This window comes from Porites lutea, chromosome 3, assembly GCF_958299795.1.
Source record: "Porites lutea chromosome 3, jaPorLute2.1, whole genome shotgun sequence".
NCBI lineage: Eukaryota > Metazoa > Cnidaria > Anthozoa > Scleractinia > Poritidae > Porites > Porites lutea.
Window position 1 is genome coordinate 34,118,693 of NC_133203.1, and position 27,313 is coordinate 34,146,005.

General features: G+C 37.1%; 2 protein-coding genes across 2 annotated transcripts in view; one reads left to right on the plus strand and one right to left on the minus strand.

Moving 5' to 3' along the window:
- Window positions 1-205: 205 nt before the first annotated feature.
- LOC140931008 (uncharacterized) lies at window positions 206-4,447 on the minus strand. Its single transcript, XM_073380754.1, has 6 exons — window positions 4,251-4,447; window positions 4,062-4,127; window positions 3,407-3,553; window positions 1,828-1,932; window positions 1,235-1,333; window positions 206-507 (listed from the first exon to the last, which is right to left on the minus strand). Exons 1-6 carry the CDS (start codon window positions 4,399-4,401, stop codon window positions 362-364), a joined length of 714 nt encoding a protein of 237 aa, XP_073236855.1. The 5' UTR covers window positions 4,402-4,447; the 3' UTR covers window positions 206-361.
- Window positions 4,448-4,557: 110 nt separating this feature from the next.
- The window catches only part of LOC140931005 (GATOR2 complex protein MIOS-like), a 36,589-nt gene continuing 13,833 nt past the window's right edge, over window positions 4,558-27,313 (plus strand). Inside the window, exons 1-20 of the mRNA XM_073380751.1 lie at window positions 4,558-4,809; window positions 6,127-6,163; window positions 7,040-7,107; window positions 8,754-8,833; window positions 10,517-10,566; window positions 10,717-10,775; window positions 11,478-11,547; window positions 12,763-12,793; window positions 14,184-14,284; window positions 16,818-16,919; window positions 17,889-17,983; window positions 21,603-21,653; window positions 22,348-22,477; window positions 23,195-23,257; window positions 23,859-23,933; window positions 24,172-24,212; window positions 24,873-24,938; window positions 25,664-25,747; window positions 26,430-26,496; window positions 27,248-27,271. Of these exons, the coding sequence (XP_073236852.1) occupies window positions 4,708-4,809; window positions 6,127-6,163; window positions 7,040-7,107; window positions 8,754-8,833; window positions 10,517-10,566; window positions 10,717-10,775; window positions 11,478-11,547; window positions 12,763-12,793; window positions 14,184-14,284; window positions 16,818-16,919; window positions 17,889-17,983; window positions 21,603-21,653; window positions 22,348-22,477; window positions 23,195-23,257; window positions 23,859-23,933; window positions 24,172-24,212; window positions 24,873-24,938; window positions 25,664-25,747; window positions 26,430-26,496; window positions 27,248-27,271 (1,396 nt within the window). The 5' untranslated portion in view covers window positions 4,558-4,707. The remainder of the gene's footprint in view (window positions 4,810-6,126; window positions 6,164-7,039; window positions 7,108-8,753; window positions 8,834-10,516; window positions 10,567-10,716; window positions 10,776-11,477; window positions 11,548-12,762; window positions 12,794-14,183; window positions 14,285-16,817; window positions 16,920-17,888; window positions 17,984-21,602; window positions 21,654-22,347; window positions 22,478-23,194; window positions 23,258-23,858; window positions 23,934-24,171; window positions 24,213-24,872; window positions 24,939-25,663; window positions 25,748-26,429; window positions 26,497-27,247; window positions 27,272-27,313) is intronic.

A 27,313-nucleotide genomic window follows, 5' to 3' on the forward strand; every position in this document is an offset into this window, starting at 1 on the left:
ACCAGCAACTACATAAAAGATTTCAAACAAAATCTTTTACTAACCTCGAATAAAGGTGTACTTGGACTAAAAAACTAATTTCAGGAGTTCTTTTGAATGATGATGCGATTCACCATGCACTTGATTATTTACAAACAGGTAAGGGGGAACTAGCATTTTGTTATCTTAGAATGAACTACTACAAGTCGTGTATAAAACATCTCTTCAGTAATAGCAATTCGTCTCTTAAAGAGTACAGTTTGTTATTATTTCTCTTTTAATCTTGGATAATGTGATGAGCTTTTGAAGTTTAGCCAGATCTAAAGACAACAATCATTGCCACACAGCTTGCTTTTAGTGCCTTGAGATGAAATACGCTGATTCAACTTGTGCTGGTCTTTTTGGAGGCTGTAACATAATCTTTGAATCTTCTTCTCATTGAGACCACAAACTTGGAGAAGTTATTTGTACTGTTTAGCTGCTGCACCATTTCATCAAGTTCTTTGACCTCTGGCATGCAGTTTTTCACTGTAAGAGGAATAACAGGTTAATTTTTAGATCTTCATAGGCAAAGAAGGTTAAGATACACACAAAGGGCCTACATGACTGGAGGTTGTCCTGGTTGCTGTAGCATGAAGTAACAAGGAGCTTTGCTACTCTCAGCTGGATGGGGTGCTAGCCACACCCCAGCAATATGTTACCGGTGCCCATTGATACTGCCTGGACCTACAGATTTGAAGTCTGTGAAACATGTTAACTGCTCTGCCTCCACGTTTCCACCATAAACAAAGAAAGACGTGGTAATTTTTTTTTGTTAAATGGAATCACCAGTTTGTAATATCCGTGATATCACAGGCATGGATATATCAAAACAAATTCCAAAATCAATGCGCAGAATTTAAAAAAGTGTGAATAAATTAACTTTGCAAACCTAGGCTGTTGTCTTCAACGGGTAAATATGATCAAATGGAAGACAAAAAATATCATCTTTTGAAGCAAGTAATGCAGATTTAATAATATTTGAGCCTTGGCATAAATTTGCAGAACAGGACATAGTTTCAAGGAAACCGAAACATAGGTTTGACAATGTTTACACTTTTCTTTGTAAATTTTCAGTTCCTTATTAAAATATTGTTACATTTGTATTTTGTTTCGAGTGAGTCTTTCCATTTTTAATTAAATTTTCACCCTTTAAAAACAATGACACCAGAGACTGTTTTGATTTTATAGTGAAGCTATTTACTAACAACATTACCACTGTATGTGCCTTGGTTGGTAATGGACACAGTAAAAACAAATGGCTTCTCCTCATCATTTGGATCAATGTACTTGAACACAAACTGCAGATTATCTTCTGATGAAAGAGAGAGAGAGAGAGAAAACTTATCTACTTGAACATTAAAATATCTTAACTGTTAACTGTCCTATTAAATTTTTATTGAAACGTACAAGCTTTCAAGACAGGTTATCTTTTTATCTCTAGGGATAGGAGATGATGAAATGATAATCTTCCAAATATTTCAAGTTTTGTGGGCAAAGTTATAAAATGTGGCACATAAAATTGCTGTTCAGCTGGGCAAATTAAATAATTTAAATGGTCAGTAAATTTGCCCATTGAGTAAATAGAATAATTAGGAAAAGGTGTGATCGCAGGCTATCTGGTGACTGGCCTCCACAGTAACTAAAGTCCCTGCAAGCCCTAAGGTTAGTATAGATTGATTTCTAAACAAAATCTTCCCATTACCATGATTAGGAATGTAGTGAGAACAGTATGGAGAATATCTGAGTTGATATATACAATGCAGAAACCCCTGACAATAAACCTTGAGTGTGAGCAACAGAGCTTACCATCCACTTTCTTGAAAGCTAAGCCCAGTCTCTCTTTGAATAACTCTGTCCCCTTGGTAAACTGTTTGATCTTGAATGAGCTACTTTGTTCCTTAGAAGTGATTTCTAAAAAAAAAACCCACAACATTTCAGGTAAGGTTGTTTAGAGCCACAGGATCCCCAAGTTACATGAGCCTGGTCAAAGTAACATAAACAAGTAGAAACTAGCCCTTTCCACATGGCACAGGCAGGTGTCTTATTCTCTTAGGATCATTGCCTAGGATGGTTTTCTTGCAGCAGATGAATCTTGCAGTCAGACCCTAGCCTGTCAGCCTAGTTATGTAACAGACGAAACTAAACCTCTAGTTGAGTCCATCTGCAAAACAGTGCCAACATCGCTGTTCTGGATCCCCACGTGCATTCCAGGACTTGAGTATGCACAATGATTGGCTTGTTTAAAGGGCAATTGTTGATTTCCCAATCAGGATGAAAGGAAATTCAAAATGCCTCTCTGGTAATTGGTTGGGTCCATTGGGGGTCCTTGACAAGAATATCGGCCTTGGTTGCAAACGTTCCTAACCGAGGTAAAGTTCTGTCTGCGACGCAGGCTGAGACCACAGCATCACTTGTTCTTGTTGGCATTTGTCTTTTATGGCAGGAAACATGGAAGTTGCCTGTGAAGGAGGCTATCTTACATCTGTGTTTACCTTGACATCAGTTTCACATAACAGTCTCCCACACAATGTGGTCTGTCATGCAGCACTGCAAAGTGTGGAACAGCCTGCGAGCAAGCTCTCCGGGGGGGTGGATACGAGGGAAAACTATTTTTCTCTCTCACCCCTAGGGCCCCCAGACAACTTGGTTGCAGGCTAAGTGTGGGACACCTGGCAAAAATTTATTAGGGATGGGTTGAACCACTGTATAGGCGATACTCCAAGATATACTCAAACTAACTGCCTTGGAGTTTTTGAGCAGCTGGCCCTGGTCGTTCAAAAGTTGCATAACACTATCCTGTGGATAAATATAAGGGAAACCATGACATTATCCACTGGATAGAGATTTATCCATTGGATAACGCTATCTTTTGAAAAACTGAGATGATTCTCTTCGTTCTAATTTTAAGTCTTATAATTCTTCGCGGCTGTTCTCTATATAGTCATTCAATGTTCAAAAAACGGCTGCCTATGAAAAATCTCATAAATGGCAGAAGTGACGTCTAAATACCTGGAAAATAGAAACTGATAAACTAATAGCCCGCCTAGCTAGCAGTTTTTTTGGTGTGATTTTTCAAATGGGAAAACAATAGGGTAGGGGATAATGGGGAGAGTGAAATCTTTCCATCCAATAGGAATCTGACATTCACTGATAGGTTCACATTCTGTCAGCGAATCAGGAATGCCGTTTTCTCTGTCCGCTGGCGAACGGTGTTTCAAAAATCTTTTGGGGTTGAATCCCCATTGGCTTCTCCCCTTACTCCCCTGCCCCATCGTTTTCTGTTTCGACCTAGGTTCAGCTTTCGCACAGAAGAAAAACACACCAAAAAAATTACCAGCTGCGCAAACTAAACAAATTAATGCAATGCTTGTCTTAGAGCATGTACCGTCTTTTCGTGTCTTTAGTCGATGTTCCGTGTCTTCAAGGTATTTCTCTGTTTGTTCTCTTCTCTGTACCAGATGCTCAGCTGTGATTTGTAACTCGCGTAACTCTCTTTCAAGGTTTGCAACTTCATCAGCTCTCTGTCGTAAAACTAGAAAGTAGATTGATTGGTTGAAGTATCGGACCCTGAATGAACAGTTGTTTAAGTTAGCTAAGTAGTAAGCTTAACTTCTTAAACAAGCTTAAGACGAAATCCATCAGGAAGTCAGGTAACTTCAATTTTCAGTGCACAAAAACCTTGTACCAGAACAATATTGCATTCTTTTTAACATTTTCCAAGGGCTACAGATAAAATTAGTTATCTGTAATAACACCAAAGACTATTTCTCATGGGAGCCCGTGAAAATAAATGTCAAAATTTACAAGAATTGTGAAAACACAGGTAAAATTCTCAAAATTTCATGTGTCATTTTGTGAAATTTGACATTTACTTTCTTGGGATCTCATGAGAAATTTTCTTTGGTGTTATTTCAGATAACTAATTAAATCTTCTATAGCCCTTGAAAACTGTAAAAAGGAATTCTATATTTTTAAAATTATTCTGGTACAAAGTTTTTGTCCACTAAAAATTAAATGCATTTCTCCTTTAGCTTTCTTACCTTCTAAATTCTTTTCGCTTTGAATGTGGTACTGGTTTATCGTCTCTTCGAGATGTTTCATCTTCTCTGTGTGTAACAGAAAGCCATGTAAGACGTAGTAATATTTTTTCTTCGGAAAGAAAGCAATTATACTTATTCGATCCGTTGTACCAGCTGTGTACCCGTTGTTGTAAACATAGGCTCACATACCTTTCCCGTTTAGCAACATAATGTTTTCGTGGTTCTTTTTGTCCTCCAGGTACGAACGTTTGAACGTATCTCCAGTCCATTCCATAAATTTTTCCTGCACCTTCTTTAGGTTCAGGCCTAAATTATCAATTTCTGCTGCTGTGGATACCATTTTCACTTCAAAATCGGAAGAAACACAGGTTTAGCAAAAGAGTTCGCGGTCACATTTCAATTTTCACATTTTAACCAATTAAAACGGTCTATTTTATCACGTGATACGGAAAAATCCGCTGTACCAACAAAGTCCTGCGCCTCTTTCTGCACTTTCAGTTGTAGAGGCTAGTTTCAGATGTGTTCTTAATTTTTAAGAGATCCCAAGGGGGTTTAAACTTAATCTCTTTGTGCGTATTAAGAATGGATGCATTTACTGAAGCCCTTATCAGTCATGCTGGTTTAATGTTTTGACGAAGCGTCCAAAATGAGCTCGGGAAATTGGCAGGTTTTGTGGTCTCCGAGTCAACAAGATAAGTTTATCACGTTTGGGAATGAGATATGCCTGTACAAGGTCACTGGATCACAGGTAAACTTTTATGTTTAAAGCCTTGCGACAAGAACATTAGTTAGATCAGTTAGTTAGTTTTATTACAGTAAATGGTAGATTAATCTTTACTCAATGTAAAACAAGGAAAAAAAAAATTTACACGTCTGGGCAGATCTGCAGTGAGAAGAACTGGGCCTGAGAGTGCAGCTTATCAAAGCCTGGTAAAATTCCAGATTATCGCTTTCCATTTAACCAAATTTAAGACAACTTCCAGTAGTGAATGGAACAGCATTTTCCAAAATTTCCAAAGAGAGGCCAACTTCGCAAGGTGTACCCAAATTTTCGGGAACTTTTTCCCGAAAGTTTTCTTTCCATTCAACTTTTGTCCTGGAATTTTTAGAATTTTTGGTTTAGTGATTGTTATTTCGCAAATTCAACAGTTTCTGTGATTTCTGGAAACTTTTCTGTGAAATGTCTGTACCATTTGCCACTGTTTCCAAATTTTAGAAAGTTTGGTTGAATGGAAAGCGCCCCAGGGTTTTCTCCTTTTCCTTACTTCCATATTTTTCTGATGTGCTGGGAAAACCCCAGTGGCCATTATGAGCTGAACAACACTTTGTCAGGGTAAAATTTTGGCATGCAACATAGTAGGGTGCAAAGAAAGTCAGTTTTACAGCCTGCCATTTGGGCAAGATGTAGCTAGCATGTACTAGCCCAAAAGTCATTTCAGCTAGACCCAAAACCCTTCTTGATTAGCAGGATTGATTACAATCCTTCTGTAATATTGAATTTCCCCCAAAAACAGCACTTACCCAGTGGGCAGGTTAAGAACAAAAGAATAAAGCTGTATCACTCCAGTTAAATGGGATGTTATGATGTGGAAAATACAGCAGGCAATGTAAGGTGATGCTATCCGGACTGCCAGAATCCAACCTGCTTTCATCCCGGTAACCGTGCTGAAGTGTTCAAGTGGCAAAATTTCCAGTCCACTTACCGAGATTTCGGGAACCGAGCCAGCCCGACATTCGATATGAACACATCGAAAATTTTACAGTGGATTTAGAGGTTAGGCGAGATCTCAGAAACCGGGCCAGCCCAGTCAATTGGGCTCATGTGAAGAAGCCATTAGGCAGTGCCTCCATTTCTCCTCAATCAAGAGGAAGATGGAAAGTGTCTCTGCTCACTGGGTGAGGCCAAAGGTGCGCACATCTTTAAAGTCTTTTTCATGTAGATGTTTGAAAAGTTTTGCTCCCAGAATACTTTTTTATTGGCTTTAGATGAACTTACATGACTGTTTTGTTATGAGTGCTTGTTACATAAATTCAAATCTATAACCTGTTTGGTTCTTCCTTTCAGGAGAGTCCACCCAAGGCTGCCGGTATAAGGAACCAGGGTACAGTTAGAACAGTTAGTTCGGTATCTTTATAAACATGGATATGATTCAGAGAAAATAAGATTTTTTGATAATAGGCTTTCTACATTTTATTGACTTACAAAAGGAAAAATAATGCAATGATGCTGAGTAGGATATGAAGAATTAAGCAGATCGAGGAGGCAGTTATCCACAGAGGGTGAAGGCCGAGGTGGATAACACCCTCCAAGATCTGCTTAATTCTTCATGTCCTAGGAAAGCCGAATTCATTAATTGCTTTATTATTCATTCAAAATAATTCCTAGTTTGAAAACATAGCTAAAACATGCTTACCTGCATCGATGTTAAGTTTATCTTCGATAGTGTACGTTTAGGTTTGTCCAGCTCCACAAATATTCTCGAAATAGCAGATGTTGCCCTCCGAGTTGTCTTCTTGCTGTTTTTGCTATGTTTTTAGCCATTATTTTACCTAGTTCTAGCTGTAGTTCTTACTCTTGAAACAAGTGAAGTGTCCGAAAACAACTCAACCTCGTCCCCAGATCTTCTTGGTTAATGGTGCATTAACCTGTAGAAGGCTGTATTTTTGACATCATTTCCTCGATAAAACAAAATTCTTTCAAATTTGGTCATCAGTAACTGGTTATGGTGAATTATGCATGTGCTTTTAGCCAATCTCAACTGGGGAAAAATTTTGAATGAATAATAATTTATAATTAATTGATTTATTATGTTTATAAAATTATTTTATTTATTTACTTATAATTTATTTATTTTGATTGAACCTTTGACATTCACATTCACAGCAAAAATTTCTAATGATTGTTTTCAAATTATAACGAGCCCACAATCCTACTACTTGGAACAAACTCCAGTAACATATGTGATTTGCTATTTCAGTGATTCAACTGTCTGATGACACTTATGCTTCACTGGTATCTGTTTTGACTGACATACAATATCTAAAGGTAACAACATTTTATTACCGTACTGTCTCAGTTGCCAGGGTGTTTAATCCCATAATGATCCTCAATTTACCTTTCTGGTCACATGTGTTATCTTACCCTGGTGATTATTATGTGATTCTTGACTTGGTGATTATCACTAAAAAGGCGTCAACTAACTCGAGGACATTGTGCCTTAAAGTCCCAGTATCCACATACAAATTCTCCTGACTGATCCCATACATTTTCTTAAAGAATAGTAGAGAGAATAGGCCTTTTCGGTAAACACGAAAACAGTTCACTTTTGAAAAATGCCATAACCTTTGTTGTTTTAATTCATAACAGGCGCTTTGAGCCCTTAAATGCGTAAGGGAAAGATTTGATGACCGTTTGAAAATTTGAAAATTTACAAGGATTTGCATGGAAAACCATTCAAGCGTGACTGGGTGGCAAGAGTTGTTATTCTCATACAAATCCATCTAATTTTCAGCGGCCAATTGCAATCACTACTTTTGAGATATAGGGCTTAAAATTTACAGGCTACCTAATAATATTCTCTTTCAGCTCATGCTAACAAAATGTTTCAAAAGCAAACTGTTCTCGTGTTGACCGAAAGTTAATCACATGATCAACTAATGCAAAAGGTCTATTTGATTGAAGGTGATAGCTCTTACCTTTTGGGATCATTTCATTAATTCTCATAACTTTTCCTCTTGATTTTGTGTGGATATTGATAGGAGAAAATTGAAGGCGGTGACTGGTGGAACTTTCTTAGCCTTGACAAAACCCCTGAAACTCAAGTCAAATATGAAAACATTAAACCATTCGCCCCTGAGCTGCCTGTAACTGCCCACATGCGGATCCATGTCCCTTCTACAGGGTTGTGAAAAGTAGCCGGCTGTCGGGGAAAATCGCAGCCTACTTAGTTAGCATCCGCCGGCTACTCTGCTTGGCATTTCATTACGGATGACGTTTTTTAATTAAAATCCCTGTACTGGCCGTTTACTTTGACAACTCAGCCATCTACTTCAACACTTTCTGACAACCCTGCTTCTACTGCTTGTGACGTCATCAGTTGTAATGGTCAAGGACAACTTTGTCATCTAACTTGTGCAGAGTGAAGATCTTTCAATCATACCAGAATGAACATAATTCAGTCAAAGATACCTAAAATCTTGTTTCACTATGCTCCTACCTTTCCTTTCATCTAATCCCAAGATCCTAAAAGCTTTCATAAAAACTTTTCCTGCCAAAATGAAGCCTACTAAATGCCCATCATTTTCTTGATTCAAAAATGCAAAAAAAGAGGGTGTGAGAAAAAGCAAAAAAAAAAAAAATTGTCAAGACTGCTGTCAGTGTCACTTTTAAACCCAAAATTTTACTTTCTGCGTGTGCCTGAACTTCGTAAGCTAATATCTAGTTTGCATCTGGATCAAAAGCCTGGGAAGTGTACTACCTGTAAATCGCTGTATGGTAAGTTTTAGCTCTTAATAGCACGACAGTATTCAGAAAACTGCCCGACTAGGTTCAAAACAAGCTTTTTGGCAAAATCTCCGGGGCGAAGGGGTTTAAGTCTCTGCTTATAAACTGGTAAAAATCTGAAATTTCTAGATTTATTACTGTAGACGTTTTTGGAATAATTATGATGTTCATTAATTCCTTTGTAACAGTGTGTTGCATGGTACCCAAGGTCAGAGCCAGAGAATTTAATAGCTGTTGGTCAGGCAAATGGCAGAGTACTGGTTACATGGTAAGAAACTGTTAATGCATTATTATGCAAAAGGGTATGATCTATTTTTTGTCAAGAAATGGAAAGGAGTTGCCTTTATTTTATCAGTTTGCATCCTGGTATGTTTTTATTGTCATCTCCGATATTGGTAATTACAACGTATTTTGTTATTGATAGGAATATTAGTTTGCTCTTATCTTTCCTATATGACAGTGTTTTCAAAATCAGCCGTCGGCCGTCGCATCCGATGGCAACTTTTTGATTTGCGACGCCTACTTTCCCTTAGGTAAATTATATGATAAATAAAACTTTTGATAAAAAGTGGTAAGTGTTCACAAAGCTGTTGCGAGCAAGCAAACTTGAAATTTTTCTGGAGAATTTCGCCAAAACATCGCTTGAGTCTGCTTTTAAAATACGTTCTCTGCGTAATACGTTGAGTAAACGTTGAGGACGAGTCGAAGACTGGGTCTCAGTTACAGGGAACATTGTAGTTAGCGGTTTCTGAAGCCACTCTATATAAAACGCCACATTTCATCTCCAAGAACACAGTAAAATGGCAGAAAAGCGACAGCGTGGTTTACGGGAGATGTGGTCGCTGACAGTGACAAACAAGAAAAAGAAAAAGGATGCTGCAGGTAATAATGTAATGTTTTCCCGAAGATTACCCAAGCAGATGCCGGTACGCAAACGGAAGAGGAAATAGTTCAAATTGAGGAGAAAGAACAAGAAGAAGTGGTAGCAAAAGTCTTCTGCCTAGATGAAGAGCACGGCGAATCGGACGACAGTGAAGCACATGACAGTGGATGGGAGGATGATGACGATGATAGTGAGGACTTTTCTGACTAAAAGTATTTTTCTCAGAAGACAAAGAATCTCCATGCTTCGACTTGTAGATACTACCATATTTCTGCATATTTCACTTCAATTGAATGATGTAGTAGGACTGAACGGTGTTTGTGATCGATAAGTAATAAGGATATTCAAAATTGTAAATTTTGTTTGAGTTTAAAACAGTTCGTGTATAGCTTTAGTATGTTTTTGAGCCTTTTCCAAGCATCAAGAGAAGGTCCAGAAAAAATGCTTCTGTCTAGACTGGACAAACAGCTATCCAAGTACATGGGTCTACATGAACAAAGTATACACAAGTAGCTTTTGTTGGTTATTGAAAATTCAATTACCTTCGCTGTTTCTTAATCACTTTTACTTTTTTCATCCCAAATTATGTACTAATCTTTAATCTTTAATCTAATCTTTAATCATTATTTATACACGGTAAAAAAAAATCATCAGGTACAATAAATTCCTATACAATGACTAACATACTAAAGCCTTAAAATCCAAATCTTAACATTAAATATTAACTTACAACAATATGCCACATTAAAACCCTGATTGTGGTTAAAGCGTACCCTAATATTGTGGTTAAAGTTACTAAAAGCATCAAAATTTATCAGTATTTTCGATATCTAAAATTTGCTAGTTCTGCGTCTCAAAATGCGTCTCCAAGAGTCTAGAAATTTAAAATTTCCTGGGGGGGGCATGCCCCCAGACCCCCCTAGAGAGCAAGGCCCTCCGGGCCTTGCAACTCCTACTCAAATAAACACAACTCCTACTTCAAAAACTGTTGAAAACCCTGTATGAGATCTATTGAATTATTGCTTTCCCACTTTGAAACTTCAATAAGATTTCCTCATTGTTTTTCAGCATTGGGAGTGAAAACAATACCTCAAACTTTGGAATTTCCAGAGAATTTGGTAATGAGAATTTAGTTAAGAGAATAGTAAAATGGTTACTTGATTTTTATTCTTATTTGAATAGTATTTATTATATCATCATCATACACAGTAATATCATTGAAACAGATAAGCACATAGAATAACAATATTTTATTCTCTTACTCCAAGTTCCCAGGCATTCACGACAATGCAACAGTCTTGCTTGGAATCCAGTAGAAAATAATTTGGTGAGTCTAATGATACTATTATTTTCTGCTTGTCCCTTGTCCAACATGATAATGCCATCTCTGATTAGCAAAATTAGACAATAATGTGCTACAACTATTTAAGTCCACTCAGAAGCCTGTTTTGTACCAAAATGAGTGTGTGATCTTGGTTTGCTTAATACTTTTGCAAGATTAATTTTGTATCGGAATGAAGTTCTCACTTTAATGCAGCAACTGGGATTAACTTGCACTATTACATGTATGGCTTTTTCCGTTACGATATTTTCTGGTGTCATCAATATATAAATGATGCACAGCCATAGAAAGAACTGGGGTGAACTCTGGCATGTCGGTATGAATTTAATCTACCCCTGTCTCTTTTAAACACCCAGTTAGTGGTGGTTCCAACAGTGTGAAGAGTGGACTCTGGTAAAATAAGAAATGCAGTGTGTTTTGAGCAGTAGTGTGGAGAATGTATTTTCCATTATTACTTGAGAAAGGGTTAGAAATAAAAGTAATATAGGGATGCGTAAAATAAGGCCCTAAATGACTCTTCATCTAGTACCAAATTCTCACTACTACAGGATTTTTTTTATTGGCTGTTGTCTAAAAGTACACTTCACACAACCTCTCCTTTTTTTCTAGTTTTTTTGGGGGGGTTGCATTGATTTTTAAAGCTGTGGTAACTAGGTATCAACTTTTATACTTCTTGTTCTATTTTAGCTGGCTGCAGGATTGGACAAAGTCAGGAATGATGTTTCTCTTCTTGTTTGGGACATAAATATTCAACTTAGTAAGTAAAGAAATGTCTTTTTCCAGGTTTTGGCATGATTTTCTTAAAAGATGGTTAATAACTTTAACAAAATTGGGTTAGCATTAGTTTCCCGTCAAGTAACTGGGCCCTGTGAGACAAATAATACAAATGTATAGTTATTCTTTTTAGTGGTAGAGAATGAACATCAAATAGGAAGGGCTGAAAGGTCATACATGCTGGGTGTGGACCTCGGTATAATGCAGAGGCCATGGGTTTGAATCCCATTGAAGTGCCAAAATTTTTTTCGGGTTTATTTGCAATTGCTTAACTTGCAAGTACCACTGCAATGATCATATCTGTTTTTAAACTTTGTATTTTCTGCATTTTACATCATCTTCATGTTTCATTCCTTTTACGGGTTAAGGTGAACTCAACAAATTGGCCTTCTCCCAATGTATGGGTCTTCATAGCTCAATTGGTAGAGCACTGCAGCGCTTACTCAGAGGCCATGGGTTTGAATCCCGTTGAAGTTCCCAAATTTTTTTCTGGTTTATTTGCAATAGGCCTCTTGCACTTAGAGGTCATATGACCAATGCTTCCTTTAAACGATGACTTGGAATCCTGTTGATGACAAAAATTGACAGAGCACATAAAAATTATGTTACGCCCGAAATTTGAGAGGAAACGCATTTAAGGGAGATATTTTATGGCACTTTGATTTTCAACAAAGTAGTACTTGTATTGGCTGCCATGGCGGCCAGAACTACTTTTTGCTCGTATCTTGTTAAACATTTGATAGTTACGCTCAGATGTGCTGTAAACATTACCATATCATCTTTTCAACAATTTTCTTGAAGTTAAAGTGCAAAATTTTTGTTCAGAAAGAGGTAATTCATAGTTTTAAAAATCACATTTTGGTCACATGACCAGCTACAAACTAACTCATTTTAAGAAAATGGTGAGGGTTTGAAAAACTAAATCACTATTATTTTGTTTAAGATATGACCCACAAATCATTTTCTGAAGGCAAAATCATATAACTTTCATTTTCATAAAAATGATGTCACCTGACTTCTTAGTGCAAGTGCCCTATTGCTTAAATTGCAATTACCGCTGTGACAATCATATCTTCATTTAAAATTGAAAGTGGTATTGTGGAAAAAATAGGCCTCGGCCCAGACCCTAAATCACCAAGTTCAGATATTTGTTATAGAAATATAAAAATATATATGGTTGCTTTCTGTTTGTTTTTAGGTGTTAGGGACAGTGGGAATCAAGAGAAAAGGTCAGGATATGCACACTACTTTGTGTAACTAGATCATCATTGTTATGTGAATGAAAACTTGTTATTAATTAACAATTAATGAATGAGGCTGAGTATCTTATGAAGAATTATGGAGATCGAGGAGGGTGTTCGGCCGAGGCGGATAACACCCTCCGAGATCTCCATAATTCTTCATATGATACGAAAGCGGAATTCAATAATTGTTTTATCATTCATTCAAAATAATTCCTAGTTTAAAAACATTCTTACCTCCATCAATCCATCGATGTTATGTTCATCTTCGATAGTGCACGTTTAGGTTTGTCCATCTCCACAAATATTCTCCAAATAGCAGGTGTCGCCCTTCGTGTTGTCTTCTTGCTGTTCTTGCCATGTTTTTAGCTATTTTTCGCCTAGTTCTTACTCTTGAAACGAGTGAAACGTTTGCCATTTTTTGTTTTCACAACCAAAACAACTCAACCTCGTCCCCAGGTCTTCTCGGTTAACAGTGCCTTAACCTGCTCAAACGCTGCATTTTTGATGTCATTTCCTCGTTAAACACAAAATTCTTCCAAATTTGGTCATCAGTAACTGGTTATGGTGAATTATGCATGTGCTTTTAGCCAATCAGAATCAGGGAAATATTTTGAATGAATAGTAATTGTTAATTGATTAGCGGCTACCCTCAGGGAAATGGAAAGTGGCTGCTTAATAGGGGTTGGCCTCTTAATACAGCTTCGTCAGGAATTGGTCTAACATGTAAATGTACTTAAGACATCAATTTATTCAAAGCAAGAATGGTTAAAGGCTTTTAACATTTGTCGCACATAATGAAATGTTTAAAATTTGCACAAAACCAGTTTTAAGAGAATCCTGCGAGAAGTTCTCAACATGAACTAGGTAAAGTTATACTTTGCATTAATATTTTGAGTATTTTTTCGTTCTGTTTAATATTGCTGAGTAAACATGTAATCACATGAAGAGAGCAGTAAACTTGTGTTTAAAATGTATTTTTTCAGTCATCACTTTCTATTTTGGATTCGTATTTGTCATTGCCTTATCAAAAACAAAACCAAACCATGCATATTGAAAATTGGATAGCCGCTTAATAGAAGTGAAAACAATAGAAAACCTTCATCGGGAAAGCAGAAAAGTGACAACGGCTTGCTAATAGGGGTGGCTGCTTGACAGGATTTTTATTATAGTGTTCAACTGAAAATAATTTGGGATTTTGATAACTGGCCACGTCATAGGGTGGCCGGTTAATAGGGGTTCAACTGTATGTCTGTTATGGCTGGTTCTAGTCAGGGAAACTGTATTTAATCCTATTTTGGGTTAGAGTCGATCAAAACATTCTTACTTTATTTTAACAGCGTATTGGACATTTATTGTACGCTTTCAAATTTTTCAGACATTCTGGAGTTCCTGGTGGTAAACAGTCTCCTGTCACAGTAGGGGCAGGTTATCAGGGTGATCCATCAGCCATGGCCAACAGGCCTCTTGCGGAACTGTGTAAGCTTCTATTGCTATTTGAGTGAAACAAACAAAATAAAAATAATTTTCTTTGAAAAGAGTGAAGTGTACAAAAGTTGCAAATTAATGAAATGAGTGACCCTTAAATGACTTGTATGTAGCCACAAATCACATTATGTCATTTTAAAGAAACCGATTTTAACAAGTGCAATTTACATTGACCCAAATTTACTAGGAGTGAGGCTTGTATGAGACACCACCCATCTGATGAGTCTGTTGTGAATATTTAGCCTTGAAACAGGCAGGAAGCTTGTGTGTGTGATTGAAGATTGTGTTTTTGGGCTGGTAACACTTACACAATCTTATACTAGTATTATTTTGTCTTTATTGGTGACAGAGAAGGCTCTGCAAATGATACACCATCTTTTTATGGTTGGAAGGGGTTACATAAATGATGACCTGTGGCTGGATTTAGGGGCATGGTCAGTCAAATTCGCGAACTCCACAAGAACCCATCTTGACTAGCCTGGTGGGTGGTAGGGCTACACAAGACACTATCCATCTAATGAGCCTGGTGGACACAAACCTTGGGAATGAAAATCTGAGATAAGGCTGAAAGATTTTGTGTGTATGAAGCATGCCTCAAGTCAGAGATATTGCATTTATGAAGCTTGCGTCAAGTCAGAAATATTGCACTGGGGTATTTAACTTAAACACGTTTTTCTTGCTAGGACAGAGGGGGCTGTATTTTGTGATGGTGATGGGGAGTAACTATTAAAGGGGCTATGTCACCCCACACGCATGCGCGAGCCAATGAAAACAAACTTGAAAAAGACAGCCCAACTTTTTCAAGTTCTGTCGGAGATTTTGGAAGGCTGTTTTTATCTGTCTAAATCTCAGCCATCGTTCGATAGATAGCGAAGTTTTGTATTAAGAATCGTTCTATGGTGATTACAGAATGATTTTTTGGCATTATTTTGAAATTGTTTGCCTGTGGAATGTTTTTACGTGGATTTACTGTGACCTCTTATCAGCGGCCGTTGTAATGGCAGAGTTAATGACGGCTACTCCACAGTGAGCGATGGAATCTTTGATGGAATCTTCCCTATAGTTCACAGAACCTTTCTATTGAGTTATTTTAGAGGCTGCTGGCTCTTGGATTTTTCTTGTGCTCAATGAAGCGGCTATCGAGTTGGCGGTGGCCGTTTTTTGTAAACGATTACAAGAGCATCAGGCCATGAGTTTCGTGACGAAACTAAACTCCTGGCGAAGGAAACATTATAAAATTCGGCTAGATTCCTTCTTGTATTTATCTGGATTCACAGCAAAGATAAACACGACCGTTTGCTCGTCCAAGTTGTTCTCAACGGACTTAGAGAGGCACGTTAGTACGAGTTAGATCCTGTAAATGTCATGTTTTTGAACTGTTCGTGTTCGAGCATATTTTTGGAAAATAGCAGAGTTTATTTTCCCTTTTTATCAACGGCCTGCTTATAGTGGAGTAGTATACCAATGATGCTTGGTTCTGTTTTTCTCGACGTCGCAGTGATTCGGCACGATCGAACAATTTTGCGCGATAATGTATGTTTCCCTAAGATCAAAACAAAGACTTGATGTCTCTTGTTCTATCAGCATCTAAATTATAAAATCGCTAGCGACAGACAAGTCTAATTGTTAATGATTTGAAACAGTGTTGGTCTTTATCTTCGGTCTAGCGTCTTTTGTAGTTCGTTTGTAAAATACAACTTCGATCAGCCTGTTCGATTTATTTTATTGAATAAGACAATATGTTGTTGTTGAATTTTTGTTTGCGCTCTATTTTATGAATGGCATGCGTTTTTACTTCAAAACTACAAGTAAAATTGTCGTCACAATTTTATTCTTGATCTAGCATAACCAGAGAAAAAATGTTCCGTGAATTCTATCGAAATATCCCTTATCTAAACCCATTTCGCTTGTTAACCTCTCTAAATTCGGAGCCTTGGCCGTGACAGAGAAGATGGAGAAAGTCACGCGTTAAAAACAATAGAATTTTGACAGTTGAAAGTAATTTGCATAACCTCAGAGCGCACATGGAGAAAGTCACGTGTTAAAAACAATAGAATTTTGACAGTTGAAAGTAATTTACATAATCTCAGAGCGCATGCTCTCCAGCTGACATAGCCCCTTTAAATGAAGACACCACAAGTCTTTCTATGGGATGGTGGATTGTAGCTGTGAATAATAGTTACAAATGTATGACCATCTCCTTAAAAATTTCATGGACCCTTATATACATGTACATTCTACCTATGAAAGCAAAAGCACACTTCATCTTACAGCACAGCTTGTACAGCTTGAGCTATGGCTGCATTTGGGAGGTTTCTGAGCACAAAAGAAGAGTGAGAGTCGCCAAGTTCGTCTCTAGAAATGATGTGTACTGCTATGAGGGTGTACTAGCTTTTGTCAGCATTCACCCATTAATAGCAAATAGTTAATAGGTAATTGACTGATCAGAGTACATGTTATTGTTCATTCTTATCATTGTTGGGCTTTGTTTCCTAGTAATGTAAGTTTTCTTGTTTGTCTTCAGCTACATCTGATCCTACTCTTTCCATGGCGTGGTCTTCGTATGACCACAACATGTTGATATGTGGACAAGCACAAAAGTTTCTTAGAGTCTTTGACATAAGAGGTCAGTGCCTTCACTGTATCTTTGACCCCAGGTGTCACTCCTTTAACCCTTGGACGTACAAGGGCGGGGGGGGGAGGTGGTTGCCATCCCCCCATAAGGTTTTTCTGTGTTTTCTCCTGTCTTTGACCCCAGGTGTACTTGCCACTCCTTTAACAGTAGCCAAGGTCAAGGTCAAGAAACATCTAATTAATACTGTAAACAAGCAAAGCAAGAACAATATGTTACCAAGCGGTTGCAGTCGGGGTTATGTTGTATTTAATTAATGGCCAAACCATAGAATAATTTCCATTCACAGACTGACAGGAATTATGGCCGTTTTTGTCCCCTCCATTTTGCTCCATTCGAGTTCACCCCATGGCTTAACCTTCATATATAATACTGACAAACCTAACAGTAAATGAAAGCTAACCATTTTGAGTCAGTGCTGAAACCCATATCAGTATTGTCAGCACTTCACCCTAATCACAATTAATATTGGCAGTCAAACTGGAACTGGGCAAACACAAAGGGGGTGAAACTGGCTGTTTCCATAGACAGTTGTAAACATGCTGTGACATATCACAATGACACATTTTGGGTATATAATAATTTCCTCTTATCTGTAGAATATTATAAGAGTTAATGATCAGTTTTAAGGTTACATGTATGGCTGTGAAGAGGAGAAAAAAAGAAGAAGAAGAAAAAAAAACAGAAATTCAGCACATGATGACTCAATCACATACAGTGTACATAGTAAAAATTTGCACTCAGTTCAGAGCGAATTAAAAGCAGTTCCAATGAGTGCAGTTTTATGTAGCTGACTCTTCACTTAGCTGAGGGCTCCTTGTTGTGTAGTTAAGGCCCTAGTAATAATCATGCCCCATGTCCATTTCCCTACAATAATAAGAAATTCCGCTAAGAATTCAAAGTTTGTGAATTTTTCCAAGAGTTGAAATTTGTAGTCGGTGTAACAGTGTCTGTTTCTTGCAGATGCAACGCGTCCTCACAATGCAACAATTACCAAGGCAGTGAATGGTGTTTGTGTTGATCCTCATTTTGAGCACAGAATTGCATCATTTTCAGAGGTTAGTGGACAAGGGATACTTTCCATGTACTTCACCAAAAAGTCTGAAAATCTGAATTATCGATACATTAATTTTCTTGGAAGGTTACTGCAAATAAGAAAAAGAATAGGGGTTTCAGCCAAAAAGCTATAAAAATTCCCCCAAAATATTAAAATATTAAAAGGAATATATATCCAAAAGTTAAAAAAAAACAGTTAAACTAGCCTCATGGGAGGTGTCCTTTTGCTGTTTTAGGAAAGTTTAGATCCTCCTGACCTTGCTAAAAAAATTTCCATTTGTTATTATGTGATTTTTTTGTTGAACAGAATTTTAGTGCCCTGGAAGAGCACTTGGTGATATCCCTGTTCATGCTTGATGGAAAGTGATGTGTCTTTCCAGAAGAGTTGTGGTTGAATAACAATTTATTTTTTGAAATTTTGTTATAAAGTTGAAACTCCTCAGTCAGTTGACACTCTGAGTAAGTGGACAGCTGACAGTATTTAAGATCACCTTGACCTTATTTGAACTCCCATACAAACTCTGCAAACTAAATGTCCCCTTTTTCCTAAAGGTGATGTCATTTGAAATGAGATGCATCGTTAATTTTTAAGGCAGCGGTGATGGAACTGCATTGTAATGAACAATTCTGCAATGCTGTTATTTGCTGAAAGTCATTGTACGACTCTATCGTCTCATGTAATATCACCTTTAGGCTGCAAGTGGCTGCTTTCCAGCTGGGTCATTCCCTTGAGCAATCAGTTTCAGCTGTGGAATTTTCTTTATGGGAGCTTTAACTGTATGAAGGAATACTGGTGTTTAACATGAACCCCTTAGCATTTTTTCATAGTGTATTTAGTGAAAGATCTGGAGAGATGGCTTATGAGGATTTTACACCTTTCACTGAGGACACAATTGATGACTTGTTATGTTCAGTGGCTGATGTTTATAAAGTTCTTAGTTCCCTTGATGTAAACAAGGCAATTGGTCCTGATGCAATTTCACCTAGAATTCTGAAGGAATGTGCTGCTGAGTTGGCACCATCAATATCACAGCTGTTCAATTTTTCATTAAATCATGGCAAGTTACCAAGTGTCTGGAAATCTGCCAATGTTGTTCCAATCCATAAATCTGGTGAACGAACTTTGGCTGAAAATTATAGACCAGTTTCTCTTACAAGTATTTTAGTGAAGTGTTTGGAGCGTATCAGCCATAAACATATTATGAAGTTCTTAACACATCATGGGCTGCTGAGTGAGAGCCAGCATGGTTTTAGAGAAGCTCGTTCATGTGTCACTCAACTTCTTCAGCTGCTACACTCATGGTACAGTTCTCTTAAGAAAGGTGACTCAGTCGACGTGATCTTTCTGAACTTTGCAAAAGCCTTTGACAAGGTTTCTCACCATCTCCTGCTTTATAAGTTGCAGTGTTATGGCATTCGGGGTCATTTGTTTTCCTGGTTTGTGGAGAGGTGGCTGATAGTGGAAGTTTGACTGTACCAATTCTCTAGACTGATCTCCGTATGTTTCTTTAAAAATTAGTTGAGAGAATTCAGGGTTCTCCCCAAATTTTAGCTCAGCAGGTAAGGGACCATTCATGGACGGTAAGGCCAAAAGATATACACTTTTCTCGGGGGGGGGGGGGGAGGGGGGGGAGTGGAGGGAGGGACATGGACCCCGCCCTCCTTGGGAAATTTTTTTATTCCCATATTTTAAGACCTATTTTACGCTAATCTGCTGTCGTGTTATCTTTAGACAACAAATTAAAACGTTTGATTCCAATCATTTTACTATGTCTTTAATGTCCTCTTTCCAAAATGCATGTCCTTAAAAAGGAAAGCTATATATACAGTACAGTCCAAAAGTAATGCACGTGCTAAAAGTGGCATAAGAAGTTGCTGCGCCGCAAGAACATGCAAGCCACCGCAAGAAGCGAAAGTGCCGTATTTTTGCGGACCCTTTGTGTTTTACCCGCAAGAACTTTGAAACGAAAGAAGTCAAAAATCTTCACCGCAAGAAGCTAGAAAACTACCGCAAGCCTCAAGAAGGCGCATGAAATTCTTTACAAGTGTTAACCTGAAAGAAGTTTGTGGTATTTGTCAACTTTTTGTTGCAACATCATTTTGTAGCTTTGATACTAATTCACTCTGTGGCAGCAAAAGGTAATCATGAAAGGACACACGTAAAAAGTTCCCTGAGAAAGCGAACAGCTTTCTCTGCTTTTTCTGCAAAGTGAACACTTCAATCGTTCAGCTTTTCCAAAGTTAGATAAAGCGTGTGAGGCGATTGTTTAACAAAACGATCTGTAGTTTCGAACATTTCGATCATTTGGATCATTTCATAGTACAATACCATACTCTCGGCAAAACAAACCAAAGGCGTTGAATTTCTGCCACAATGGATATCACGATTCCAAAGAAAACATGACGATTATTTTTCACTTTATTGCAGTAATTTGAAAGAGCCTTTCGTGAAACATTCCTTACTTTACTTTAGTATGTTTTTTCTTTCGAGGAGCGCTTTAATTTGACACAGTTGTGGTCTTAAATTACACGGCTCTTTTGCGAAACACACTATGATCGTTATTTTTTTGAAGTGCTGCTTTTTTATCGAAATTGTGCACATTTCCTCTCTTAAAAGGTTACCTTTGCACAAGATAATTTTATATATACTGTTTCAAAATTCATCGATCCTTATTTTGCAAAACGAGCTGCAGTGTGCATTTTAAAAAAACATGAACGTATTTTTAGTTTATCTTTTTTGTTTACACGTGTTATCTATACATCCCTGTCATTGTAAACCAGCAAGAACGAAACAGTTTTAGGGTTTTGAATGTTTAAAACTATGTGCCTAAAGTATAGATTAGTGATCTGCTGACAAACATGGAAAGTGGCACAGCTATTTTATTGTCAGAATAAATTTTCACGTGTTTGCGGCGATCTCGCAAAATGACCCGATGATCGTTTGTGAAACTCCTTCAAACAGCTACTGAAAGAAGCGAAACAAACGAACTGTCAGAAACGACAGAAATCACCAGAAAAGGATAGAAACGATGCAAATGAAAAAATCGCCAAACGATAATGTAAACGATTCAAACGCTTAGCGTAACGCCTCGCTTGACCTTGATCTGACCTGTTGAATAATTTTGTCTGCAAAATTTTCAGTAAAATATATCTATGAAAGTAAAAACGACTGAAGAAGTTCTTGCGTCTTGCTGGATTCAAGGCAAGCGCCCTACAAAAAGCCGCACGAAGCTGTCAGCTTGCGGACGCAAAAAGAAGTTCTTGCACATGTATTATTTTTGGGCTATACGTTTTGTACTTAGGTAGCTATACTTTTCCATATATTCATTCTTTCTCTTGTGAGGATCGGATCGGATCACAGCTTGCATATTTTTTTAAAAAAAAAATATTTAATTTTTAAAAAAACCTTTAAGCGGTTGCAGGCGGTAAGAAGTGTTGTTTCAGGCGGTAAATTTTACCGGTTACCGCCTGATAAGGAGAACACTGAGAATTTGTGAAAATATTTTATCATTTTACTAATTCTCATGACTTTCTCATTGTGTTAATATTGTTGAGAGAAAGTTGATGTGGGTTATTCTTGGGACGTAAAGGTTAAATATGCTTTTCTCTTGATGTTCGCAGGGGCCCCCCGGGGTAATGTGCATCTGGGATGACAGAAATTTTGAAAAACCAGTATCCTTATCAGCTTTGTCCAATCAAAATTATTTCTACACATGTATGATGTTTTAACTAGTTAAATTTATTTTTATTCTTAACTTTCTCCGTATTATTATAATTTTATCTGTTCTTTAACCCTTTCAATAACAAAGACGTATAATTATATACGTGCCAAAAGACAAGTCCCTGCTACCAAGGGCGTTTATATACGTCTTCTCCTCACCATAGTTTTCCAGTTACTCGGCGTTTTCATCCGTGGTTGTTTGAAAGGGTCTGAGAAGGAATAATGTTAATTGCTGACCTGAATGTTTTAAAGGAAGTTATTGACAGTTACATCACAAGTTGATGTTGTGTTGGAAGTACTAAAAGAAGCTGCCAAGGTAGTTGTGGCTACCTTGCCAGATGACGTACATTTTTTGTATTTAATTGTTCAAGGCAAGAACACGACACGAGCAACATTACTGGTCTACAATATAGTTGTTACCTTCCATCTCAAACTGTGTTTTCATTCATCAAATTTAATAGAAGTGACAACACTAGCCAGTAGGAGAACTCTTATTGGGATGGCCAAAAGCTGGCTGCGGCCGTTTGATGATAGAGATGGATGCTTAATTTATTATTTCGGGACTTACTGACTGATTACTGGTCGCTTAATAATTAGCCACTAAATGGGTATTCAACTGTATTGAAATTCCTTAACCTTGTTTAGCTGATGATAATGAATCAGCTGAATCCTGTGACTGCAATTGCCTGGAGTCCAACACGGTCTGGTTTATTAGCAACAATTGGTAAAGAAAGTCCCATTGTTCAGCTATATGACATTCAACATGCTTCAGTTGGTAAGGTGGCAGATATTTTGGAGTTTTAATTACCCTTTGCTGTCAAATTTGACAAGTTGTGCACTATCTTGTGTTCTGTATTAGGATGAACCATTTTCAGTATTAATTTTAGTCTTTTTTTTGGCATTCTGTTTAAAAAAATTTGTGGTTAATTTTGAATAATAGAATGCCCACAATTTATTATTGTTTACTATAACTGTAATACTTTTAACTTAGTTTTCTTTTCATGTTCACTTTCCTCTACAAATTATTATCACTGGATAGTTCTACTTAGTTGTAACCGTATGAGTCAATACACTTCTCGCACTTACTAACATTGCTTGCTAATCTGTTCTTTTCAGTTTTTTCCTTTTACTCAGTAACTCTGTTTGTAGTACTTGCATTTAAAAGTATAATATTAATACTTACCTTGATTTATGGCCAAAGCTCACTTTTCATGGGTAGTGTATCTTTGAGCTATTCATTCTTGTATAATTGTTTATCAATAAATGAAATGAAAAATTAATTGGTTGATCAATCTGGCTAAATTGGTTGAAAGTGATGGGTAGAATGTATCCACAGATATGTACAAGTAGGCTTGATTGTCAAATATTGTGTCAAGCCATTCTATTGTAATTTCCACATATCTTAATTTCATCCTGCATTTCAGAATGATTGAGTGGTATTTCTGGGATAAGAACTATTGTCCAAATGTCTTGTTTTCTGTTATTACCATAGGGTCTCCAGCCTACGGAGTTGTTTATGAAACAGAATCATCATTTATAGAAAGAAGTGTACAGCGTAAGTAATTTTTAACTCTCTCCTGCTCTTGCTTGGTTTCAGTCACCTTTGATAAAGAAGTTTTCCTACTGATGTTAAAGGAAAGTACGCCATAAATGTTGCCTAGAAATCAACTTCAATTTTGACTAAACTTTAACTAGGAAACGCTTTGGAATTAGCAAAGGAGGCCGATTCTAAAGAGATAAAGGAGTGGGAAGGAAATAGTTTTTTCAGAATTTGAACTTTTTGGCCCTGTCAGAATTAAGATTTAGACAAGCCTAAACTTTTGGAAAATTTTACAGAAATGCTGTTTATAAGTGTAACGAAACTATTTAAGGTTGTCTTATTAAGACAATTAGTTTCAAAGATAAAAAAAATAATAAATTGTCTTAAGTTGTGTGGTTATTGTGTATCGGGCAAATCCTTTCCCCGTCCTGTAATATTGATTCAATTGAAAAGTATTCGTTTGGCATTATCGTAGATGAAGGTCATGCAAGGGAAAAGGTATTGATATTAAGACAAAAATGCCTGCAACCTGTAGTGCCCGTGTAAAAGCAAAACAGCCTTATCTTATTGTGAAATGTTCTTACTGTTCCTTGTATCACTTATCATGGTTTTTTAGCCTCACGAGCTGCTGTATCATCTTTCTCATGGCATCCTACTCAAGAAAACCACATGCTCACAATATCTCCCTCAGGTGAGTGTTTTGAGAAGCTGTCCTTACAGGGTGTGACTAGAGTGATGCGCAATGGACGGGGGCTAGTGGTGCTACCATTTTGCTACTACATTTGATTGACAAGTTGTCTGACAGGCTAGCAACATTTGCAAGTAACTGTTAGTGAAAAAAGGGGATTGGTAGACCTGCACAACTGCTCTGGGCTTCTACACTCACACACTTCTTTATGTATTCTCAATTATTTATTATCATTTTTCAGGACACATACAAGATTGCACAATTTTTGAAAGAATATCAGTTGTGAGTATTGCTCCTGTGAATTAAAATAAAACTTCCATAATAGTTATTTTGGAAAAAGACTGGAATAGCAAGAACCACAAAGTAACGTCCCCTTTGTACCAGAGACCTTCATGCACAGTTTCTAGGTTTGGTTGCATCTCTATAGTAACCCCTGCTTTAGCCTTTCATTGATTTGAAGATGTGCTCGGACTGCAGCCAGTCCCCAAAACATCCCACAACATGTGAGAGAAGACCTTTGGTGAGGCCAGGCTTCCAAGGGGTAAAAGTGATAGGTGACATGCATGAGCCTGAAAAGGGATGACATGGGATTTTCTTAGCGACAAATGACTCTAATGAGCAACTAAAAAACAGCCAGCAGTGAACTTCACAAATTTGTTTCGATTGGTGATCTTTGATACAATCAGATAATTTTTCAGTTCATTGAATCAACTGCGAGTTTCTTAATTTTCCTTATGACCTATCGTTGATCCCTATTTTCTTCGATTAGTGCATGACAAACACAAAAGAAAGCGTTAAAATTGTAATAGAAACAGTCAGCTGTTGGTTAGGCAATACAGCTGGAAAGCCTATTTGGGAGCATGCTACCACAAAAATTTGTTGATTAAATTGTTTGGACCAAAAATAATTTCAATGCCTTAGTTTTTCCTGTTTTAATTACAGGCATGGGCACCCAGCTCACATCTCACATGGGGATGTGGAAAACATTTACTGGAATGTTCCCAACAGGTTAGTCTAGTAGGTAGGTAGTTAGAAACATGCTAGCCCCATGACAACACTTGGCATGTTTCCATGGAGGGCGTGTTAACACGTATAAATTCCTAAACTAATAGCTACTACTACTACCATTGCTATTCATATAAGTCTTATAAAAAGTTTTAAATGAAGAGATTGACCCTATAAAGTCCTTCTTAAGAATTAGTAAAAATGTTAATATACAGGGATGAGCACTGAATTTGAACTGAAGTGACAAGAAAGGAAAGACAAAGAATTGACACAGTTGTTTTGAAATAAAATAAATTCAATGTTGCAGACTTCAGTACACAGCTTTTCTTCCCAATTTGTCATGTGCTTATATTATGGTTCAAGTTATCCGGGGTAAAATTATAAACAAACGAGGGTTTGAGTTACTGAGGGTAAAATTACAGTAAATGTATGAAGAAAATCCAGGGAAAATTTACTTTGGTTCAAGATAGCGAGGGTTCGAGTTATCTAGAGTCAACTGTATTTTGAGGAAATCTTCTTAGTTCATGTACATAGTTACCCTATACCTCCAGTCCTTTTTTCCTCATTCAAATTGTTTATTGGGTTAATTACTAACAATTATTTAGGTAACTGTAAAGAAAAGCTGCCCCAAAACACTGTCAGCTGACCATTGGTTACAGGTTAACAGTTAACAGTAGTTTTCACAATCACATCTGTTTTTATACTTGTGTTTGTTGATGTGGTGACAGCCTGCAGAGTCTTATGTGGAGGAAGACATTTCGGTGAAGATGAAGAAAAGGGCATTTGCAGGATATGGAATAGAACATCAGCAGGTAATATTTTTATATCATAGATCTTGTTAGGCTGATGATAATTAGGTTCTTAACTGTCAACAAGGGTGCTTTTTCTCCACGCAGATGTTCTCCTCCTTTATTAGGCAGGGTCATTCTGTGCACTATTGGCTTAATGTCCCTGTCATGTGTTAATTGGTCTGTCTTGTCAGTACCCACTGACAAAAATTCTTTGCAAAGCGTAGTTGAAGTAGACCCTTATGTCTGGCTAGCCTTGTTTAGTATGAGGGGGCATCAGCTATGAACTGTTTCTCATAATTGTTGCCATCATCATCATCATCATTCTCCAGCCTGTACAAGAATACTTGGCACTACAGTCTACATTGTATAGTTTAGGGTTCCTCATGAGAAGTGATGAAATGACCTCCTTCTCCATTGTTGTGTGCCTGAGCATTTTTGTGATATTGCTGGAAGATTCCCATATATTATTCTGTCTCTTGTTTTGTGCTGTGTGCAGAATACTTTTGAATATATAATTATTATTCCATGCATTCAGTTGTTAAAATTAATGATAATTATGTTTGTAACCTGCGGGGTAGCAATTTTGTTCAAAAACAGTTTGACAAAGCCCCCCACAGAGTTTTGTAACCCATTCCCATTTTAAACATTTCCATCTCCTTTTTAAACAATTATTGTTCATACTGTTTCATTTTGTAATTTCCAGATACAAGACATTGCAAAAATAGTAGCTGATGATCCCAAACTAGTTAAATTATGGTCATGGATTTCTCGTATCTTTTTTATTTGTTGGTGTTAAATGTTCTGCTGCTCTGGATTATGGATAATCAAAATAATCAGAATACATCTGTTCCAGTTTATCTAAGAACACGTATTCTGGTCATTTTCTTTAACTAAGGAGACTTTTGCAACAACCTTGGCTGATCAAGTTTATCAAAATCTTTTTTTAACACAGCACATATCTTCACATAGATCACTAGTTTGTTTTCTTCACCATACATACTGGTAAATGATTCTGTGCTTATTTTAAAAACCCAGGGTAACAGCCATGAGAGAATTAATATTATTATTAATTTTATTATACAACTATCACTGAAAATACCAGGTCAGCTTTCTTGCAAAAATATGTTGTCCGTACACATGAAAATGACTTGTTATCTTCACGCATAAAAAGAGTTGGCATGATAAGTCATGCCTTTTGCAGCCAAAACAAATATGTATCAAAGTGATTCAGAAATGCTTTGGTATTTCATTTGGTGATTATATAATAAAACAGGTTACTTGGGGATATAAAATATTCCTTTTCTTGTTTTCAAAAGTGAATGAGTGGAATATTTTCAACATTTGGAAATAAAACTTTGTATCTCTGCATGACCTTGCAATATCCTCTATTATTTCTAAAAATACTACTTGTATGAAGACACACTGGGGTTTCATTACTGAGTAGAAGGCCTGTTAAGTTGCTTAAGTAAATGTTTTACCCAGCCATTGCCAGAATGTGAATCAACCTTAATCATGAATCAGGTGTGAAGAATTTAAGGGAGCAAGGTATGTCACCAAGTTTTTTCTCTTTGTATATGGTCTTGATCC